The sequence below is a fragment of the Sesamum indicum genome, linkage group LG3 (assembly GCF_000512975.1).
Source record: "Sesamum indicum cultivar Zhongzhi No. 13 linkage group LG3, S_indicum_v1.0, whole genome shotgun sequence".
Lineage (NCBI taxonomy): Eukaryota > Viridiplantae > Streptophyta > Magnoliopsida > Lamiales > Pedaliaceae > Sesamum > Sesamum indicum.
Window position 1 is genome coordinate 16,991,415 of NC_026147.1, and position 24,002 is coordinate 17,015,416.

General features: G+C 34.7%; 3 protein-coding genes across 4 annotated transcripts; 1 reads left to right on the forward strand and 2 right to left on the reverse strand.

Moving 5' to 3' along the window:
* On the reverse strand, positions 1,633 to 4,525 carry LOC105158623. Of its 2 annotated transcripts, XM_011075433.2 has the most exons (3): positions 4,155 to 4,525; positions 2,491 to 2,981; positions 1,633 to 2,400 (listed from the first exon to the last, which is right to left on the reverse strand). In XM_011075433.2, exons 1-3 carry the CDS (start codon positions 4,476 to 4,478, stop codon positions 2,355 to 2,357), a joined length of 861 nt encoding a protein of 286 aa, XP_011073735.1. In that variant the 5' UTR covers positions 4,479 to 4,525; the 3' UTR covers positions 1,633 to 2,354. The 2 variants fall into 2 exon arrangements, with proteins under 2 accessions (XP_011073735.1, XP_011073734.1); XM_011075432.2 differs by having other exon boundaries at positions 1,633 to 2,981; positions 4,155 to 4,523.
* On the reverse strand, positions 9,198 to 10,358 carry LOC105158722 (2-hydroxyisoflavanone dehydratase). Its single transcript, XM_011075562.2, has one exon. It carries the CDS (start codon positions 10,324 to 10,326, stop codon positions 9,355 to 9,357), a length of 972 nt encoding a protein of 323 aa, XP_011073864.1. The 5' UTR covers positions 10,327 to 10,358; the 3' UTR covers positions 9,198 to 9,354.
* LOC105158624 (beta-amylase 1, chloroplastic) lies at positions 18,760 to 22,270 on the forward strand. The gene is made up of 4 exons (XM_011075434.2): positions 18,760 to 19,498; positions 20,799 to 21,009; positions 21,135 to 21,245; positions 21,328 to 22,270. The coding sequence occupies exons 1-4, from the start codon at positions 18,876 to 18,878 to the stop codon at positions 22,132 to 22,134; spliced, it is 1,752 nt and encodes a 583-aa protein (XP_011073736.1). The 5' UTR covers positions 18,760 to 18,875; the 3' UTR covers positions 22,135 to 22,270.

Sequence of the window (24,002 nt, forward strand, 5' to 3'; positions counted from 1 at the left end):
GATACAGATTTACTCTTCCATACTGAGGGCACTTCCAAACACCTTCATGAGACTCTCTAATGTCTCTCACATTTTTCTTACTCTCTAAATCATCTCTTTCACTCTCTAAACACTTTTGAAACGCTTTCTAACATTCTCTAAGCACTCCACAAGCACATTATCAAGTATTCTTACACTTTTCACCGACTTTATTTACCATATCTTGATTTCAATTATATTTATTTACTTTTTGACTTTATTCAAATTCAAATTCAATATTAACTTGGGCGTTGGAGTGCTAACGCCGTTTTTGCAGGTCCTCTCTTCAGAATTTGCATTCGCTTTTGCCCAAACTTTGAGCATAATTCATATTCATTGCGTTTTTTGAGCATATCTAGTGTAACAAGGGCTCCTACTCTAAGAAGTTAGGGGCACCCTTCCGCCTTAGAGTAGGGGGGACTAAATAATGGTATGGCCCAAAGGGGGTTTATAGAGTCCAAGACCTTTTAAGCATAGCCCATCGGCCTAAGAAGAGGGCAGCCCACCAGAATGACCATGGACCTGACCTAAGATAGAGGCCCGATAAAACACTTACCAAACCACAAGTTCACATCCAAAGTCTAATTAGGACAGCCCAGGAGAAGGGAGACGCCCCAAGACCCAAGATTCCTAAACCTAGAAGGACTCCCCGCAGAATAGCAGTCATCACATGCAAGGAGTCCTCCCTCAAGCAAAAACATGTTGCTATGAGGTAATCAATTGGAGATAAAATTGAATCATGACTTATCTACACATATTTTGACCTCTTTTTCCGAGAATAAGGGTGGTGTGCAGAGTCCTAACAGAAGGGGATGCCTCCCTTTATATATACAGGTTCAATCCCTCAACGGGGACACCTTCCAGGATCTGGAAAACCACTGTTATTCTTGTTTTAGCATTTGAATTGCATTCTAATCACAATTTCTCTTTCGATTTTCTTAATCATATCTCGATTTCTCATTGCGACTTATTTTTACAAGAGTTTATCCTAAATTCAAAACTAACTTGGATATCGGAGTGCTAACGCCTTTCTTGCAAGTCCCCACTTCAAGAGTTGCATTCGCTTTTGCCCAAGTTTTGAGCATAGTCTATATCTGTTCAACCCGTACATTTTTTGAACGCATCATACCCATAAAAATAAAAATTTTATTTTGTGTTGAAATTTTATTTATAGCACCATATATAATAAAAAAATATATATATGTCTGTGCATAGCACGAGTTGTAGCTAGTTATTATATCCATAGACTTCCTAATATTCTATTACTCACAGCCACAAAATCGTAGAAACAAATCAAGTATCATACATCAACATATTTTTTATTATTCTACTTTAATAGTAATTATTAAATAAATATAAATATTTTAATATTAATAATTACTAAATTAGTTATTATAGTATCATCATAATTTAATTATAATCAATAATAAATTGTAAAAAGTTACCTTATAGATTTGGTTGCTCATAATTTAAAGATGTGAGCACTTACATCAGTAGTGTGTCTCTTATGAACTGTGTAGCAGCACAGGATCAGTGTGCTCATCAATCTATTAAAGTATTTGTGTTCTCTGCTGAATATAAATGCTTCTATAAAGATGCTCAAGATCTTCAATATGCTGAGTTCAGATTAAAGAGTCATTCTCTGATCTTTTATACTTTAGAACTGGAGCAACATTAGAACTGAAAAAGTTTATTCCAGGCAATTGCAAAACAGTGCTTGCAATCAATCTATACGCATTCTCCATCAGATCATCAAGAAAGCAACCCGAAGGTTCATGCTGATATTTGCTACCCGACACGATCTATGACACGTGTAAGACCCAATAGGTGTCCTGTGAATAGGGCAAGGGTGGGTACATAAGTAATTATTCTGGGTATTTGTTGAGTACGGATTTGAGTAGGATAAAACCTGTCATTTGACAGGCCTAGAGTGGAAGGCCATTATGCCACCAGCACCACTGTCCAGAGAAGAACCGGAATAATCATCGACCAAGAATGTATCCAAGTGCAGGAATGAATACCAAGATGGTGAAAGTTGGAAGGAGATTACTCCCGCATTAGCTCCATCACGTCTGAGAGAGTGAAACTTGGAAGAAAGTTACGTCCATCTTACCTTCAAGATATATGGTGGTGCACATAATACGAAGATTGCTTCGATGTATCCCTCACTTGAATGCATGTTGACTCCACAAAGAAGCTCAAAGATCTAGCATTTTGCAATCACTCTCGGCAACGAATACAATACAATGAACAAGAATTGGATCAGCATACCTTTGAGGTTAGTTGGGTAGCCTTAGAGAGTATTTATCGACCTTGCTTTCGAGGTAAATGTCCACTTAGATCTCCATGTGCAAGCAAGATCCAAGTTGTATGATCGAAAGACTGGTGATGCACTTTTCAACAATTAGCTTATAGTACTATTATAGCACTTTAGTCCATGAACTCAAAAATGGAAAAATAGAAATCAGCAACCTCAGCAATAATGGCCCATCACTTTCACTCCATTTCTTGTTCTTGCCTTTCTCTGCATGTTCCTCTCTCAACCCACTTGATTTATGTGCTGCCCTTCTTGAAGATCCTACATTGGAATCCATCCCTACATCAAGCTCGTCCCATCCACCAAAATTGGCTGCACTTTTATCATTGCTGCTAACAGAAACACCAGTTTTCGAAACCCAGGATTGATATCCTTTCTTTTTCTTTCTGGGCTGTCGGCTACCAATCCATTCAGCCTCTTCTTCCATTTCAGCTTTCCTTGAACTATAAGCACGTGATCTTCCTTTCTTAGTCTTGGTCTTGGGCTTTGGCTTGATCCTTCCCCTGTTCTGGAACTTCTCTATTGCAAATGTAAAAGTTGACTGTCCAAAGGGAAGTGCTAATGCCATAAGAAAAGCCTTTGGACCATTTGTCAGCAGCAGTGATATTATAATAGCTGGAAGCAGCCAACCATAGGATCCAAACACCTGCATGGGCAAAGGCTTAATCTTGAGGTAGCCGTCAACCTTTCAAGAAAGCAAGTCCATGAAGAATATATTCAAGACAGAGATGCTCTTCATGTAGCAGTAGATCCTATAGACACTTTTATGTGTAAAACTATGCAAATGCATAAGGAAGATCAGTGATGAGAAACAGCTTCCAAATTTGTGGGAGAATAGCTGAAAGCTAACAAAAATGACAGGAGTAAAGGGATCATATCCCTGAGACATGCTGGTGAAATTTAGAGATGTGAACCAATGTCAAAACAGTATTTGATTCGAAATAAGACGTCTATAGATTCAAGTAATTGAGAATAGGTCGAACAGCTATGAACATGAATTCAACAACTGTAAGTTCAGCCACAACACATACAAACTAATGCCCCCTAAATTAATGATACAGAAAGAAAACTAGGCCAATTTCATATTTTGACTGCTGGAAATTTAGAGGCGAGTCAAGTTGATCCATACCGCTCAAGGAAAACAATTACGTCCCTACAACTTAATCTCGCCATACACCCAATGAATGCATCCACTACATCCCGTTGTCTCTCATAAAAAAAAAAAAAATCAACAGAGCAAGCGAACAATAGGCGAAAAATGAATCAGAAAGACAAACACTGGGATTTACTTTGTTCACCCAAATAAGTTCTACAATCATCGTTCACAATTAATATAATTCTGTTATAGAAAGAGTCAATATTACATACTACGTGCAGGGGGGACTAGGTCGAGGAACACAAGTTAGAACATAATTCCAGATATCTGAACACCTTCAATTATGATGAATCAGACGAGCAAGGCAACTAGAGAGAAAAGGAAAACAAGATATATCCAATGTGTACATTACACAAACAGGTATATTCCGTAGAAGAAAAAATTCATACTATTGTCGAACTGCACAAAAAATGATAATCAGACAAACAAATGCAGACCATTCACACTCCAACTACAAAGAAAAACACTGCAATGGACTAATCAATTTATAAGAACAAAGACAAACGCCCAAGTCTAAACTCCACGAAAAGACAGACCCAACACTAGATTACCTCCAAATTCATGTTTTCTGCTAAAACCCACACCGGAAAACTCATAATTTAACACAATATAGCTTCACAATCTACGAGAACGAAGATGAGAGAGAGAGAGAGAGAGAGTCGCCTTAAGTATCCAGATGCTGTCAATATAATCCTCAAGAACTTCAGTCCACTGCTCCATGCCATCATCAATATCTTCTCTTTCAACATCATCCCCGAAATTGAAGTTCTTGCTATTGTTGGTTTCCGCGTTGGAGTCCCACTGACGGGACCTGCGTATATGGAGCGGCCACGGCGAGAGGAGGAGGAAACAACGATGATCGTATACGGAAAGTGAGCGGCAACAGGAAAGAGACAGGGTGTTCTGAGTATGCAGACGAAGAAGATTATGGAGAGAGGGAGATGGATAGGGGTTGACATGAATTCCAACCCTCGCCATTACCTCCATTGCCACAATTCTCTTATCTAACTCATACCAATTTATACATATTTCTTCCCACAACTTTAATTAGTACTATGAATTTATTTTTCTAATAATTTTCCTCACACTTCAATCAATCTTTATACAATGCCCAAAAAAAAATGAAAATAAAAATGAATGTGGAAGAAAAAGTTTGGTTGTTTAGTTAGGGGAATAGTTGGAATGGAAGTAAAATTGGATGTATATGAAATTCTTTCGGAGTTCAATTTCTTTTTCGTTCAAAATTGAGCAAAAAATAAAAGTATAAAGCTAAAAAAACAAAAAAGTACATATTTTATTTTTATTTACTCTATACCTATATATATAATTTTTCTCAATTTTTTTTCGTATTAATAATACCGGTACATAATTTTTTAGAAAGAATAACCAAATCGTTAGAAAAACTACTATGCCGTCGATCATTGACAGTAATTTTTATTCTATATAAATTGACTAATTTAGAATAAATGCACAATATTCACTTTGATGAATATTTTTATTAATAAAAAACATTTTTTTTTCTTATTCAATTAATACTTTTACTAATAAGATTTTAAACTTTTTATACATTAAAATTGTTTTAGTATAGTATTAACTTATTTATTTTCTATTATAAAATAAAGAGAAAGGGTTAATCAGTAAAATTACAAAAAAATATTATTTCTTTCTCATACCAAACAAGAGGAAGTATTTAATATTTGCTCTCTTTTTAATTATATCAAATAATTTGATGAAAAACTATTTTTTTTTTCTTCCCTTGCGTTTTCACTTCCCCTCCCCTTTTCTCTCACTTGAACCAAACGGCAACTAAAAAAACGTGTTTTTTAATACTACTAGTACGGATATATGATCTACTTTTAATCGGATCCGAACCTTTGACTTCATGGTATAACAAATCTGTATTTTAAATATAAATATTATAATTTCTTATGTTGTTTGATCTCTTTTTCAAATAATTATTTTTGAAATTAAATTCTATTCAACTTATGTGTTTGGTAAATGCTGTAATTCATGGCTTTGAATCCCACTATAATTAATATTTATTTAATCATTCGTTAGGTCAATTAAATGAATTTTTAATTCATTCATCAATTTTAACAATAAGATGAGTTTGGGATTAATATGCAATTTGTATTTGTATTAATAATTTATTAAATTGTGAATTCAAATGTTACAATTATTTTTTAATCAATTATCTTAAATTAATTATCTCATAATCAGTTCTGCCATAAGATTCTTGTACTAGAAGTTGTGAGTTCGAGTATAACGAATGTAGGTATTTAGTCTACTTTTAATAGTAGTATGTTGTTTCTTTATTTATTTTGAATGAATTGATTGATTTAAAATTTATTGATGTATTTGAGAGAATCACCTTTTTTAACAGTACTGCATACTAAATATTGTAATAATAGTAAGTTGATTTAAATCTACCAATGTAGTCTTTTGGGGATATTTACGGTCTTCATTTGGTGTAATTATATGTAAACCTCATATGGTTTGAAAAATTATGCGTAGAACTCCTTAGGTTTATTTTCATCTAAAAAATAAGTCTCTTCTTTAATCAAAATTCACAGAATTTATTGATATTAACAAGTTGGATAAGAATATATGTTTACTTCGAGGTAACTTAGTATTGATTATTATAAGTCAAATAAATTTTTATATGACCAAATTACCCTTATTTATATTTTCATATATTAATACATGTGAGGATGTATATTTTTAATATTATAAAAATAATTTAATTAAAAAAAATTATTCAACCTATAATAAGTGAATCTTTGATAAGTATCAGTCTTTTTTTAGATTTTGTTAATACAAAAAATTTAGTAATTTTTGACTAAAGAAATAAAGCAGGCAGCTATAGCCTAACAAACTTAAGATATACACACAATTTTGGGCCGGTCCTTATAAACCCAATTCATCTGTAGGACCCACACTGTCTGCATATTATCATTTCTGAGGGAGAGGGGGAGAGAGGAGAAAGCGAAGAGAGAATGAAGACAGTGGCGATGGACTACTTTGGGGAGGGGGAGGAGCAGAGCGGCGGCGTTACGGTGGCGATGGACGTCGACGACGTCGATTCATCCTTGGATCTATTCGGCGAGGGCCCCGTCTTGGACCTCCACCGTCTCGCGGATGCCGATTTCTTCAACTCCTTCCAGGACGATTTCGATGATGAAGACATCAACTGATGCTGCTACTGTATGTGTTCCCTGTTCTGCTCCCACGGGATTTAATGGCTTCTATTAGAAGTTACTGAGAGTTTGAAACAATGACTGGAAATTGTGATGTATTGCTTGGCGCGATTTCAATCTATTGTTGCTTTTGTGATTATTCATTGCGTTTCTATATTCTTCCTGCTTTTATTTTATTTTTTCAATTGCCTATGAATTCTTTGGGGGTTTTCCTTTTTAAATTAATTGATTGCTAATATTTTTCTTCTTAGCTGAATTCTGGTGAAAACCCTAATTAAGCTGTTGATTAATTGATCCTACTCTTATTTGGGTCCTGCCTTGTGCTCATGATTTTTAAAACTTTATTTGCTGCAACAAAAGATTTGGAAGGAAAATTGGTAAATGATGTATTATTTTTGGTGTGATTTTAATTTGTTGTTGGAATGACAATTAATTGCACCACTCTTTCTGCTCTTCCAATTTGTCTTCTCCAAATGTTTATCACTTATCTGTTTTTTCCAATTCCTATGAAAATATTTTTATGCTGTTGTGTTGGATAAATCTTATTGGTGAGTTTCTCGTGTTGGCAAATATTCTCATGCTGGGGTGCCTGATTATAGTGCAAATAGGCATATTCACACTTTGATTAGTGTTAAATGCTGTTAGATTAAGACATTGATTAAGCGCTGTAATAATTCATACGAATCTTTTTGTATTTTTCTGCTCAAACGGGAATTTGATTTTATCACCTTATTTTTAGCCTGTCATATGCCTAAAAATGTGGTATAGTTATCAGGATAATTATGTATTGGTTGGTGCAAATTTCTATTAACCGGATTTTGTTGCCTTTGCTCTTTAAGGCGTACTAGAAGTATGTCGTGCGATGCCCATGTAAAAATATATTTTTTTAGAGGTGAATATATCATTTGTAGTTAGTTATAAAACAATATTAAGTTTATAGTATTATTTATGTTTCTGTGGTTGAAATATTAGTATATACGATTATATTCGAAATAAATTGATAGTAATAGTTTTAATTGACAAGAAAACTATTTAATCCTATTATTTGTAACACTTTTTCGAGGAAAAATTGGTAAATTCTCATTACTCGGCAAAGCAAATAACAGAGGTCAAAGTGCAAACAAACATAAATCAAGACCACTGTCTAGCCCTCCCAATAACGTCTACCCAGGTCATCCAACATTAAGCTAGACACAACAGAGAGCAGTCTACGCACCAGCTACACCAACTGATAAGCCTGAAGGTTTTGCCCTTAAAAAATAAGCTTGTTATGCTGGAACCACAAACCCCAGCATGTAAATGAACATCACGAATTCTTGTGCGTCCATTGCCTGATGTGCCTCACGAAGCCGAACCCACTTCAGCTTGTTGTGGGATAGTCGACATCCTCAAATCAATAAGAGCCTACACAAGCCGAGCAACTGTGCACGTGATAAGTATGAGGGCGATATCGGGCTCACAGGCACAACTTGTCAATGTATGTCCCCCGTTAATCCTCTTCCTCACAAGTTTTCCAGCGTTGGTAAGGCATTGTGCCCACATCTCACCCAAACAGCCGGATCTTAGGAGGAACTCTGCTCCTCCACAAGAAGCTCCAATCCTCGCCCACTGCTGCAGAAGTTGCTGAGGTAGGCATGCTAATGGCCGACCTATAAGTGCTATGCAGCGTGAATATCCCTTCCTCTCAAAATGCCACATAACCTCATCTCTCGAGGCTGACTCGCTTAGGGGAATCAAGATAATGCTATCAGTGTCCGCGGGCAAGAATTCTGCCTTGATCAATTCCACCAATGCTCCAAAGAGATAATGCTGCCACGTTCATGTCACACGGCAGCATTTTGGGCTGAGCGATAAGATGGAACTTGTGAGGGCGGGGCAACCGTGGGTGCCCAGTGACTAAAGCCGTTTGCCTGTCTCCATTTCGCCAAAGCAGCCCAGCAGTCAACTATCCCTTGCACCAAGCACCGAACACGAATTAGGGGGTGTGTCCCGGCTGCAAAGAAGTTAGAACCTGGAAAATACTGGTGTCAAAGAACCTGGTGAAGAAGCGTGTCGGGATATATATAGCAATGTTTTGCCAGTAAAGCAATGTTATACTCCCTCAATTGGGGAACTCCGACATATATAGCTTGCTTCAAGCCACCCAATGGGTTCTAGATTCCAACTCGCCATGCCAGAAAAATCTGGCCGTCATATTTAAAATTTATTAATAATGATTTTGTATTGGAACAAATCAATACAAAAGTAAAAATATAATGCATAAAAGATTTAATATTAAAATAAAATTAACGAAATCCCGTATTTTGGGATTTTTGATAAGAAATTTCAATTTAATAAAACTGCACATGTTTTATTTTTAATGTCTATATTCTATGTTTTTTATTTTATTTTGTGTTTGTTATATTAGTTTTGTGAAATGTTATATTCTTGTGATACGTTAAGCCAAATTTTGATCCAATAATGAAATATATAGTCAATTTCCTAGTAAAAACAATAGGAACAGGTAATATCTCGATTGCATGAATCATATCATGCATGTCACTGAAATAAAACTTCTTCGTATAATTTCATTTACATTATTTATTTATTTATTTTTCACTGGATACATATAAATAAAACCTGCTCATACTCAACAAACAAGAGATCAAAGGAAAAAATCATAAATTTCAGTGGGAAATGAAAGAAGCCAAACGCCTGATGAGATTCTTGGCGGAGGGCGTCTGAGTTTCAGGATCATATATATGAAAGCAATGATCCTCTCCTTCAACCACCGTTACCTCTACTTCACCTTTCCACCCACTTTTCTTCACTTCCTCTACGTAAACTAGCCCCCTCGCCGTTAACTGATCCTTCTCTGCCAAACAGACTAAGATCTTGGAGCATCCAAGGCCGGATAAACTTGGAGCTCCCTTAGCCAGGGGATTGATCAATGGATTATCAATCCCACCGGGAGAGAACGGATATACGAATAACCACAACCTGTACATGAAATTCTCCTCTATATCTACTTTTGGTTCGTTTCCGATGGGATTGGAGCCCCAGAAGTAAGGATGTGAAAGAATTCCGCCAATGATTTTCACGTTTCCGGGTAAAGACTCCGACCCAGCTCGCAACGCAATGTTGTGGGCTATGTTCCCACCGGCGCTGTCGCCGCCGATGAAAACACGGGTGAAATCACCGTGGTCAGTGATCCATTGATCTTTCTCGAGAAGGGTTTGGTCAAGAACGTGGGAGCAGACCCATTGGAGGGCGTCCCAGGAATCCTCATATGCCGCCGGTAGAGGGTGTTCGGGAGCCTGACGGTACTCGACAGAGACGACCAGAGCTTCGGCTTCGGCAGATAACAGGTTGATGTAGCGGTGGTGGAAAAAAGAGAAGGCGGATTCTAGGCAGAATGCGCCGCTGTGGTAGTAGACTAAGATGGGGAGCTTTTGAGTGGGGTGAGTGAGTTTGGGGAGGTAGAGTCTGGCGGATACGGCCGGCGAGATGGAGACGTCTTTGGAAGAGACGCCGGTGGTGGGGTCTTCCGGGGACGGAGGAACGTGAGGCGAGCCGAAAAGGCGCTCGACAGTGCCGTCGGTGTAAACTTTGATGACGGGGGACAGATCGGTGAGGACCTCTTTGGTGGTCGAAGCCATAGCAGTGTATGCTTCAGAGACAAAGAAGGGTTGTTAGCGGTGGCGTAATTTATAGGAGAAAGGAGGGATGAGAAGTTGGAAAATAAGCCGGATTGGAATATTATATTTGTTTTGTGTATCTATTATATATATTATTTCATTATTCTATTTTAAATTTAAATTCTTAACATATTAAAAACTTTTTAGTTAAAAAATAATCTAGCGATGATTTAATGTAAAAATATTAAAATATATTGAGAATAATATAACTATTTAAGGTATGAGCCATGATTTTGTCCAATAAAAAAGATAAGTATTAGAAAAATAAATGTTCCGTCATGGATAATTCAAAAGACAAAGTGTAATTAACTCTAAAATTAATGACATAATTTTTTTTATTCATGCATGATGTATATATATAAAATAAATAAATAAACTATAATAAAAAATTCAATTCAAAGTAGACCATCGCATTGCCAAAAATAAATTACCACTTGTCAACTTGTGTTGATATTTAATTGGTTTTTACCATGACTTTGGGGCTCGTTTACTTTTAATTGTTTTTAGAGTTGATTTGTTTTTACAATGACTTTAGAGTTCTTTTATATAAAAGGATGGAACGAACGACTAACAGATAGATAAATAATTACACATCAGACGAGAATAGATTATGATAAATAATATATTGATAAAATACAAAATATATTGTGATAGATAATATTTTAGTTTACTTATATGGACAAGAAAGAGGATGAACTTTTGACTTCTCATTTTGAGCTTAAAGAGTCCAACAACAAAATGTGCATGTACGAAAATCATTTGGATCAAGAATCAAGTTGAAAGCTAATCTAAGGGTTTGGAGAGGTCAACTTCTCCTGAACAAGTTCGAAAATTATGAATTTAAATTTTATATAATATAGTGGTATTAATTTATATAAATTTTTATAATTTATTTATTATTTTTAGTTATATTAATGTATTAATCGAATTGATGTGTTGTTAATTTGTGAAGGTGTTGATGTAATTATATAATTATTACTTTTAAAAAAATGAAATTACTTTGACCATTTATATGTATAAAAAAAAAGTTTAAATCTAGCTATGAGGAATCTGTTTTACATTCATGGTCATGCAAAGTTTAAATCTAGTTATGAGGGCAGGTTTGACACCGGAGTTCGAGGATGTGTTTAAAACTTTCATAGAATGCGCAAAGTGTCAGCGTGGACATATGGATGGAGATAAAATTAGGTGCCTTGCCAAAAATGCAAAAACATAAAGTTTAGAACACTCGACGATGTCAATTATCACTTGTGTATGTGATGATTTATGCCAGAATATTATAATTAGACTTCTCGTGGCGAGGATAGGGTGCAAGAGTATTTTAACACTATGACTGTCCTTCCAGTGCCTGAGAAGCAAACCCCAACTGTCTATGTCGAGGGTAATTATTCGCATTGGGGTGATGAACAACATATGAATTTGGGCGCAACAGATGGTTATTTATGCAGCTGGACCAAGTTATTTTTCTTCTTCTCACCATGTTGTGCATGATGATGGTACGAGGTCCTGTTCTGTTGATGCCGGTCCTTCTTCATATTGTTATGGCGGTGGCCCCTATGATTATGAGTCAGGGTTGACAGACTATTTTTACAATGTAGTGCGTGCTGCCGACTAGCCATTATGGAACGGTTGCACCCAATCTCATTGGAAACTGTTGCTGAGTTGGTAGATATCAAGGTGGACATTGGGTCGATCCAGTAAGAGACATGAAGGTACACCCATGCTATCACCTCGTTGATGTAAACTTCAAAAAGGTGTACAAAAAAGATGAGCCGTTCATATTTACACAACAAGCAATACAGGTGTACTACACTGAGTACCCAAGTATGAAGAGGGACAAAGCAGATTGGATGGCTATCTGCAAAACTAAGGCTCGGAGAGTTGTTGGTGAGTCCAAATGGACTAAGATTGCATATCCGCCGGAGGAAGTCGTACTAGTCCCTGAAGTTACTACTGACAATCATCTATGTGATCCCACTGGTTTACAAATTATGGTGGATCTTTCAATTGCACACCAGTAGGTTGCAGGTACTTCACAGACTGAAGTTGGTCAAACTGATAGTGAAGATGAAGAGGATGATGAAGATAACTTCGAGGACTACGAGATTGATGATGATGAATACGACGCTACATAATATTTATTTTTTTAATGAAATATTTTTCTATTGCATGTTGTAAAATAAAAGAAAATTATAAAATATATATATATAGTTTTTAAAAAAATTATTATTTTGGAAAGGTTAATTTATTTAAAAATTATTACAAAGGCTGTTATAAAATAAAGCGGTCAACTTTTGTCAATAGGCGAGAAATGAAATTTTGTAACGGCTAAATTACAAACATTTGTTACAAACAATTTTTGAAATCAAAATACAAAAATAGGGGGAATTTTATATTTCATTTGTTATTACAAAAATCATTACAAATGCCGTTATAATGTAAAATTATACCAGCCGTTACAAAAATTGAGCCATCTCATAAATTCAGATCGAAAAATACGATATCTTTACATTCGAGTACTAGATTCATACCAAATTTTAAGTATGTGCCCATTAAATCATATTAAACGGCGTAATTTTAAATCACATGGCTTGATTTAGAAATACACCGTATTGAATGATTACTATAACATTCCAGGAACTAATATGTCGAAATCCGTACACCTAATAAGTCTACAACTTGGCCAGATGGATTTTTTGGTGAGTGTGATCATATCTGACGGTTTGATCTTAATTTTGACGGCACGATTAACACATGCAGTTCAACACTGTAAGATGACAGTTACATCAATGTAATACTAACATTTATGAATGTACAAATTTATTGCATACTGCGTACATGTATCAATATCAAATAATTTTTTTTAAAATATATTTCAATTGTATTGTTCCAGTATAATGATACGTTTCCACAACACTAAATCTTTTTTTAATAATTTTCAATAAAATTAAATAATTAATTATAATGGCTTTTGTAACGGTTTTTTGACGGAATTTACCAAAAAGACGTCGTATCGTTACATTGTAACGATTTTTAAACGGAGATTTTACACTATATAATTTGTAACGGCTTTTGTCGATTTTTTGAATTTTGTAACACTTTGGAACGACCAAATTATATATATACAGCACTTGCAGATTTTTCTTCCCTCTTTCCTCTTTTCTTTCTCTCTCTCTCTCTCTGCCCGCCCGTGTCCTCACCGCTTGTCGCCACCAGAAAAACTACTTCTCCCACAGGCCCAGAGGCATTACGTCAGCCTCTGGGATGCGAGGTCCGTACACGCCATATTTTTATTCAATTAATTTATACTTTTTTAGATTTTTTATTAACTTTAAAATTTAATTATCATTTTCAAGTCCGACCGTGATTTTCACACAGCCGTCAATGCGGCAGTCAAAGGGCATTATTCGCATCCCTGGCCCAACATCTCGCAAATCCTATAGGAGCACTAGCTATTCTGGTTCCAGAAGCTCAACGTAAGTATAACCTGGTTTAGTTTTAATTTTTTATTTTTTTATCAAATAATTATTTTTTTATGTGGTCTATTTTGCAGATGCCGTACTGGTGGGACTGCGATGACGAATCGATGTTCAAACTCGTCAAGTCGCAGGCAGGGAAGTCCTGCATAAGCAGTTCGCTGACGCACAAAACCAGTTAGCCTGATCGCTATGGCTGGCCGAGGAGATCTAGCTTCAATCTTGGAATTCTGGTCGAGCATAGAATTTAAGGCACAGTTGGCCAAGAATAAGGTCAATTGGCGAACCAGGAAGCAACTGCGACCGTCTTCTGCTGGGGTTGTCATCCGTTGGGTGCACAAATAAAATCACGATGCCATTTTTTTAATAAAAAAAACTAAAGGCTAAGAATCTTAGCAGAATTAAAAAAAAATTATGGTGAAAAATTCAAAAATTCGAATCTCGGTTAAATGTTGATAAAAATGAGCAAACTTGGTCTTGTTGGAATCTTCTGAACGAGAGGATTCAAACAGCGGTGGTCCTGGCCGTGATTCATCCTGACAACGGAGAAACAACGGCAAACAGCTTCAGTGCAAACGTTCATGGTGGAAATGCTTCAAATTTTCAGATATCAATAAATACTTGATGAAATTGAGAAAGGCTGGTCTCTTTGGAATTGTCTGGACAAGAGGATTCGAACGGTGGTGGTCTCGGACTGTGATTCATCCTAATGGGTATAAGGGATGTCTTATTCTATTTTTTTATAAATATAGGGGGGTAAATTGCTACTTTTTTTTCATTGAGGGCATTTGCACATTTCACTTCACACAGAGGGGCAAATTGCATTTCTTCCTATACTAATCATCAATACCATAGAATTATATTTAATTAATATATACTATTAAAATAGAACAATCTCCACTACTAAAGTATAATAACATCTCAAACATAAAGTTCGAACTTATGACTTTAAAATCATGAACTTCAACTTTATCAGTTGAGCTATACCTCCTCCACATAAAAAGATAATTGGGAGTTTATGATGAATGTTTGGACAATCTTTGTATAAAACAATGCCTCAAGGCGAAGACTAGTTAAGATCCAAACTGATAACCAACCTCAACGAGGGGGGGCATAATCACAATAGTTGGAGGGTTATTGCCTACAAATATGCGATGCAATGACATTTACTAGTGTAGAAATTTGACATTTATCCAATTTTATCCATTTTTTTTAAGCAAAGAGATGGAGAACTAATAAAGAGATGTCAAAATCAAACAAAAGAACTATAAAATTGGTCACTCAAACTGAATTATGTTGATGAAATGGGTTAAGGCCCAAACCTAATCGTATTGTCGACTTCCTTGAAAAGTATTAATTGCAGAATGTGCCATCCAATGCAAAAATACCAAGATTCAACCAACCAAGCTTAGTTTAATTGGTGAAAGAATAAAAAAATTGAAATAATTACACTATTTTTTTTAAAAAAGAATTAGTATAATTACACATAAAATTTTTATGATTTAAAAAGTTACATTTAGTATCCCTGATTCATTAATAAAAAAATCACGAACTTTACTAATATTATAAAAAAAAAATTACCAAAAAAAGATCAAATACCAGATGTTCATGACTGAATTCATAAAAAAAAGGACTACACGTGTAATATAATATTCAAATCACAAAAAATTTACTTATAATTACATCAAATTTTAGAAGAAAATTGTGTAATTATCAAAAAAAAAAAAAAAAAAAAAAAATTAAAACCACAATTCAATCCACCCTCTGATAAATTGAGGAGTCACTTCCCTGATTTGCTACCCTTAATCAGTCTGTAATTATGAACCTCAATTTCCATAACAAAGTCCTGTGTGGTTGTTAATGACTTAAATCTGTTGAGAGAGCAGTGTTGTCCCCTGATTTTCAATTGAGGCCACTAATCCATGTTTGGTCATTGGTGGCCAGCTTTTATTTGCAAAAAGCTCATGGACAATACTTCCAAGTTCCATTACTTGCAAGACTCTTCCGCCATCACTCAACTTGAGCCATTCTTCACAAACACGTATAGTCCCCACCACAACCCCCTTCAAAACCAAACACGACCTTAACATATATCAAACCTAATTATAGATTCATGTGTTCATTGAATGAACCAATAGAGACAAAAATCTAGCAATAATTCAAATCCCCAACATCACATATTCATTTGAGAATGCTAAAGAGCAATAATTGGTGGGCAAATTACATTTTTTTTTTTGCTATAATTTAGGCCCAATATATTTTCAACTCTATTATTTATGAGATTTTTTAAAATAATTTCATAATTTAGGAAAAATTTTATTTTTATCAATTTTCATTACGAAATTGATGAAGAAAATCACGTATAAGTTACGGGATCGTTATTTTTTTAGAATGGAGGGAAATGATCTCATGTTCTTGTCCGTCAACTTTCTAAGAAAAGTTGGTAAGAGAATAAATAGTTCAGTAAATAACAATATATATGTAGTGACAAATATATGATCTAAGTTAATATATATGTAGTGACAAATAAAAGGGTAAAATGTTATGATTATTCTAGTTTTTTCCTTTTCTTTTTTCGTTAAGAAAATTGCCTAATTATATATATATAATGTTATTTTTAGTTTTTAAATGACATTTAAATAGAATTTTTGACCAAAAAATATAAAAAGGGAAGCTCTCGGATGCACAATATATTAAAATCTTAAGGGTTCGTTTGGTTCAAGTGAGAGAAAAGGGAAAGTGAAAGAGGAAGGGGGAGAAAAAAATAATATTTTTTCTTTAAATTGTTTGGTTCGATTGGGGAGTAAATCTCAAATACTTCTCCTTGTTTGATATGAGAAAAATAGATTAAAAAAAAAGACTTATTTTGATAATTTTACTAATTAAATCTTTCTCTTTATTTTGTAAGAGAAAATAAATAAGTCAATATTATACTAAAATATTTTTTAATATATAAAATACTTAAAATGTATTAATAATAATATTCATCAAACAAAAATAAGAATAACTTCTACTAATAAACATCAAAATGAGTATTGATAATTTTTTCTAAACTAGTCAATGTAAATAAAATAAAAATAACTACTAATTCCCTCAAATAAAAAAAAATTAACTTCAAACATCAGCACTTTATTGGTAATTTAGTGAGTGCTTAGAAAAACTTCTATTGTTAGAAAATTAATTTTTGCAAAAAAAATTATAGCAGAATCAAAAGTGAGTAGTATTTGTAAAAAAAGTAAAAATATATATATAAAAGCTAAATTAGATAGTGTTTGGAGAAAAATCACTTCTAAAATAAACTTACTTAATAAAAGACTGTCTTGTCCTTCTGTGTTAAAAATATATTTTTTTGCTTATTATTTCAATTGTTGTTGTCACTAATAATTATTATTCCACAAAAATCATAAATTTTATTTCGATTAGTATTTCATATTTATGTTTTCAAAAATATTTAAAAAGTATGTTTAATTTAATAATGTCCTACCAAGTAATATAATTGTTGATTCATATACAATAATTGAACTTGCATGATTGCAAAAAAATAATTATTTTATTAATGAATCAAATAATAATATGTGAATGAAACAATATAATTAGATGATATAACACATAAAATATAAAAAACTTAAATTATTAAATATATGAAAGTGTAAAAATTTATTGTTAAACTTCAAATTATTTGAAAAGTCCAATATCAATTTTAGATATACAATTTTAACAATAAATTAAAAATAGAAAACTTAAATTAAGATTATTATAATAAGGGCAAATTAGTCAAAAACAAAGTTCGATTTATTTACAAAAAAAGTCAAAGCAGCTAAAAACACCCCCCAATGTGCTTTTAGCTCTTGGCCTAAAAGCATTTTCTTAGCCGTTTCAAAAGCATAAGTTAACATCTCAAATATTTCAAAAGTGCTTTTTTGAAGCAAGAAGTTGAAAACGGTTTTTCTAAGCATTCACAAACACTTCTTAGTTATCTTTTTAAAAGACTGTATATCGGTATTATCAATAGGAATGAGAAAAAAATGAAGAAAAATTATGTATATAGATAATAGAGTAAATAATATTTTTTATTTTTTTTTTCGGTTTCGGTATTCTACCGAATTTCAAAACAATATGGTTTATATTAGTTAATAGTTATAAATTTAAATAATAAATTTTATTTTTTTTTATATAAATAAGTATCTATATTTATATACACTAATCGTTGTCACGTTGCACACAATTCCCACGAGCATATAAAAAATATGATGTAAGATGGAGATAAAAAGTATGTGATAAAAAAGAAAAAAAATTTATGAAAAAAAAGAAACGTGGAATGAGGTGATAAAAAAATATACTGTAATTATAAGTTTATTAAAAATATAAAAATTTGTAAAAAAAATAAATATAAAGAAGTTTGTAGCGAGAGAAACATGGATTAGTGGGTGAGAGGAAAAAAAATTATAAAATTGTGAGATTATTAAAAATTTTAAAAATTACTATTCTTACAAAATTCGTTTTGAAGGAAATAAAAGAATTTAAGGGTATATTTGAGTATTAAAAAATTTATACGATAAGTATATACATATTATATATATATATATATATTAAATTTGAATATTTGGTTTGGTTTGGTATATTTTAAATTATAATTTTATAAAATTATTTAATTTATCCTTTATTTTAATACCAATTATAGGTGTTAATTTCCTTCACATCTTCGCCAAGCCACTCATCACCTCCCAATATCCTCGCTGGAGCAACCTTCGCGCGCAATCCAAATCTTACTGTCCCTTCCACGAGAGCGCGAGAAAATCTCAGCCGTCCCCTCGGAACCGGCTTCATTACCGCCACGTGTCCGATGCCCACGTGTTGCCAGATCGATGGACCATTGATTCTTGGAAAATCTAATACGTAAAACAGTTGGTCGATTGTTATAAATAGCCCAATGCGACTGCCTTTCACCTGAGCTATATTTTCCTCTACGCGGAAGAATAAAAGATTTTTTATTACAATTGTGATAAGAGATCGAATTCTTCAAATTTTTGCATAATGGCTATGAATTTGCCTCATCAGATCGGAGCAATCTCCGGCGCGGCGTTGTGTGCGGATGCGGGTGTGGTTCCCGGCGAAGCGCCGTCGTCTTCTACCGTAACAGCGGTTTGGAGATCGTCAGGGACGAGTAATATGGGGGTTTCGATGACGATGAACGGACTGGAGAATGGCCGAGTGTCGCCGTCGCCGCCGTTCACTCCGCCCCTGGGCTCGGTGCGGCCGGAGATCTCGCTGTCGCTGGCGGCAGAAGCGCTGATGTCTGCTCCGATTAGCACGGGTGACGTGCCGGATAGGGAGTACATAGCTGGCGGAAATGCGCGGGGGGAAGAAAAGAAGAATGGGGTGCCGGTGTACGTTATGATGCCGTTGGATAGCGTGACGTGGAACCACACGGTGAATAGGAAGAAGGCGATGAACGCTAGCCTTCAGGCGTTGAGGAGTGCGGGCGTGGAGGGGATAATGATGGATGTTTGGTGGGGGTTGGTGGAGGGGGAGAAACCCGGGGAGTATAACTGGGCCGGGTACTCGGAGCTTCTGGAGATGGCGAAGAAACACGGGCTTAAGGTGCAGGCTGTGATGTCTTTTCACCAGTGCGGCGGAAATGTTGGGGATTCTTGCACGTAAGTGAAACTCCTCGTTTTCTCTTTTCTAACAATTTATTTTTTCATGTTAACACTCCTGCTTTTCCTCTTGATTTTTTAGTTTTTTTGCCAAATAAATGACAATTTTATGTATATACGAACTCTTGTTTCCTTATTTTTTCCTAAAAGAAGCACGATTCTATCCTTACCAAAATAACTAATACTTTGCTAAGCAAAATATATAAATTTATTAAGTGTATAAATAATTTTCGCATATATTTTATATTTTAAAAAATATACGTGATCTAGCAAGAACGGGTAAAATCGTCGTAGAAATATTTATTAAAAGTGAATCTTAGAAAGAATTTGAAAATTATTTAGATTGTATTTGAATAATCGAGATTTTGATTTAAAAAATGATTTAGAATTATTCATAATATTCTTAAATAACAGTCAATGTCAGGTGGATTTAACATCTATCACAATTATTGACAGAATGACGCAAAATGATTATTCAAGAATATTTGAAAGTCATAATTAACCAATGACTTTATTGTTATATGTTTGAAATTTAATTTTCAAATCCTTCAATTAAGAAACGCATGATACAAGCTTTGGGATTTTGACTTGCCTAATTAGAAATGCAATAACCTTCTCCTAAAGAGTATGTATTTAAGTAGCCTAATTAATTCTGCATACGGAGTAATGCTTTCGTTTTAATGGTTAAATTCATGCCACATTTGATTTGTACATTAGATGTATGAATGATTGCAACATATACATCATTTCAATACGAGGTGTATATATCAACCAATCGAGTATAGTATTACAAGATCCGTTTAAAAAGCAATTGAGTACGTTAGTAGATCGATTTTCGACTAGCCTAATCAAGTTATGCATTCTTTTGCATAATGCTGTCTATTTTTCCGTGAAAGAATTAAGTATGTCATTATCTGAACAAACAAATCAGAATCAACAGTTAGCAATGTTTATTGTATCAGCTATCAAACACCGACAATAACTACTGTAGAAATCGACAAATGCCCTCATATCTAAACTGAGATTCATCGGCTAGAATGCAGCTTTGTCAACCTGTATATTTTGGTTGTTTTGTCAGATTAAGTGATGCAAAGTCTGATTGCAGTAATATTCATACCTACATAACATCTTAGTTTTTCTCGCAAAGCAGCATGTTTCAACTTTACCTGGCTGACTTGTGTGATTGAGTAGCATGTTTATGCATTTATTGCTGTGTTTGAATTGAAAAGTTGATTGTTTTCTGTAATGCTTGGATTTTTTACTTGTATTGTGTTTACTAATTTTTATTGCAACAATGCAGAATTCCTCTGCCCAATTGGGTTGTAGAGGAGATCAACAAGGACCACGATCTTGCATATACTGATCAATGGGGTAGGAGGAATTACGAGTACATATCACTTGGATGTGATACCCTTCCAGCACTCAAGGGAAGAACTCCTGTGCAATGTTATTCAGATTTCATGAGGGCTTTCAGTAATGAATTTGAGCACCTTCTCGGTGACACCATTGTGGTATGTTTGTGTATTTTGTGTCTTGGATTGAAGTGAAGGTGTTGGCTGCCTCACAAAAACATACCTCGCGCTTTATTTCATTTTAAGTTCGGTTGCTAAAAGATTTGAAACGTCCTCTTATCTAGGAAATTCAAGTTGGAATGGGTCCGGCAGGCGAGCTTCGATATCCCTCATACCCTGAGCAAAACGGGACATGGAGATTTCCTGGGATTGGAGCTTTTCAGTGCTATGACAAGGTGCTCATTCAAATTTTGTCCTTATTTCTGCTAGGATTTTGCCTCAACTCTGAACTTTGCTCATCTTTGTGTTAATCTGCAGTACATGCTCAGTAACTTAAAATCAGCGGCTGAAGCTATTGGTAAACCTGAATGGGGGGCCACCGGGCCGACAGATGCAGGCAACTACAATAGCTGGCCTGAAGATACAAACTTCTTCAAAAAAGAAGGCGGTGGCTGGAACAGCCCCTACGGGCAGTTTTTCCTCTCTTGGTACTCCCAAATGCTTCTCAACCATGGCGAGCGGATACTACAATCAGCCAAGACTATATTTAAGAACAAGAGCGTAAAGTTATCAGCCAAGATTGCAGGTATCCACTGGCACTACGGCACCCGGTCCCATGCTCCTGAGCTCACAGCAGGGTACTACAACACCCGTTTCCGAGACGGTTACCGTCCTATCGCACAAATGCTAGCTCGCAATGGTGCTATCTTCAACTTCACCTGTATCGAGATGAGAGATCACGAGCAACCACAGGATGCTCTGTGTGCGCCTGAGAAACTCGTCAGGCAAGTCGCTTTAGCCACTCAAGAAGCTGGGGTTCCACTTGCTGGAGAAAACGCACTGCCAAGGTATGATGGGTGCGCACACGAACAAATATTGCAGGCCTCGGCATTGAATGTTGAGGGGAACTCAACCGGGAGGGAGATGTGTGCGTTTACCTATCTGAGGATGAACCCGGATTTGTTTCAACCGGATAACTGGAGACGGTTTGTGGATTTCGTGAAGAAAATGAGAGAAGGGAAAGATGTGCAGCGGTGTTGGGAGCAAGTTGAGCGTGAGGCCGAGCATTTTGTGCATGTGACTCGGCCTTTAGTGCAAGAAGCTGCAGTCGCGCTTACGCATTAATGCCGATATATGTAGGATGGTATGCACGGACTAGATCTTATATTCTAGATCCTATTCCATCCTTTAATTTATTTAATATACAAATGCCACATGTACAAAAATTTCCCTTAAATAAAATAAAATGACATAATCTATATATATATATGATGTGCATATATTAAATGAAATTAAAATATAATAAAATTTAAAATAAAAATTCAAGACCGATCACATGCGAGATAAAGCAGAGGCAGAGATGTAGATAGCGGATGATGATGTCTTTGCAGCTTCTTTGAACCTAAAAATAATATTTTGCATCACCGGAGCAAAAAATAATAGAAGTCAAGAAACGTTGTTGGAAGTTTGTTTTACCTCTACAAATTCACCATCCAATTTTCTGGGAATTTGATGGAAATGTAAGGAACGTTATGAAAACGAAAGGCTGACAAGCCTATATGAGGCTGAACCCGTCACGACGCCGCAATTATTAAGTGATTAAATTCATGTTATATTAAATATTTTGTGCATTAAATGTACCGATAATTGTCAGATAATTCTTACTTAATATGTGACCACTTAGATATCAAGTCGTCCAGGTAGATTGACATCATTTAATTACCATAAAATATTTATAATCCCTATCTATCTCAATATAGTTTTAACTTGAATTGTCAGGTTTTGGGCACTATTTTATCTCATAAAATAAATTGTATAAGAAGTATTTTATCCTTTGAATTACGATCATTTTTTTATTTTGGCATTAATTTTTTTTTCAATTTACTATACCAACAATGTGAATTTTGCAACTTAACATCTAATGCTGTTTTTTGGCAGAAACTTTCACTCGAAAAAGCCACATGCACAACACACGTGAAATTTAAGGGAAAATTCGCCTTTTTTTAATTTATTATTTGCAAGTCTACTTTTTTTTAAAACAAAAAATTCCTCGTTCAAGCGATTAGTCAACGGTACTTTCCCTCCCTATTGCGCAACAAAGAAAAAAGGCTGTTTTAGCATAAATTTGGAGGCAAACAACTAAAGAATATGGCACAAATGAAATTAACCAATATGGAAGAAATACAATCTGAAAGTCTTCATGGACAGATTTGAATCGCGGAAGAAGATACATGGCTTGTGCAAAAGTTCAAGTAAATTTCTGGCTTAGGAGCTTTCATACTCGAATCCAAGATTCTTCCTTATTTCTAAATGGATTTGTTAAATTTTAGGTTGGATTTCATCTTTTGTTGTAAGAACATGATGTATTACTAAAAAAATGAACCAAATTTGTGATTTTGTGGGCAAAATCCAAATTTAATTTGTAATTTAAAACCCCAAATTTCTTTTATTTTGCACATTAATTGTTGAAATATTGAAAATTTGTGAATTGAATGTTTGTTTTAACATTTCAGAAACTCGAAGGTTAAATTTACTTTGTACAGATTGACCCCTAATGTGCATCAATGCTCGATAGATTATACCTTGGTTGCTTCCAAGAGTATGGGCTTGAAGATGAGGTGAAAGTGGCAAAATCATTGCAGAACTGGTAAGGTTAGATATGAATGTAAGTGTTTAGTGGATATCAGACAAATCATAACCAACTATTACAATGATTTGGAGTATGAAACTCCTTAATATATACAGATCAATATTACAGAAATAAAGAATGAATGTCAGTGAAAGAAAAACTAATAAAGATAAAAAAAAACACTGTTTATAAAGTCGGCTCAGAATCTGTCAGATCCAACAAGAGGAACACGATCACAATAGTTTTGTACTCAAAGAGCACCAAGCCCACGGTAACACCATAGATCACCAGAAACCCGACCTCACAAAACCAATCACTAAGATTTCTTTTTTCACACTATCACAAAAGGCCTCAACACTCACGG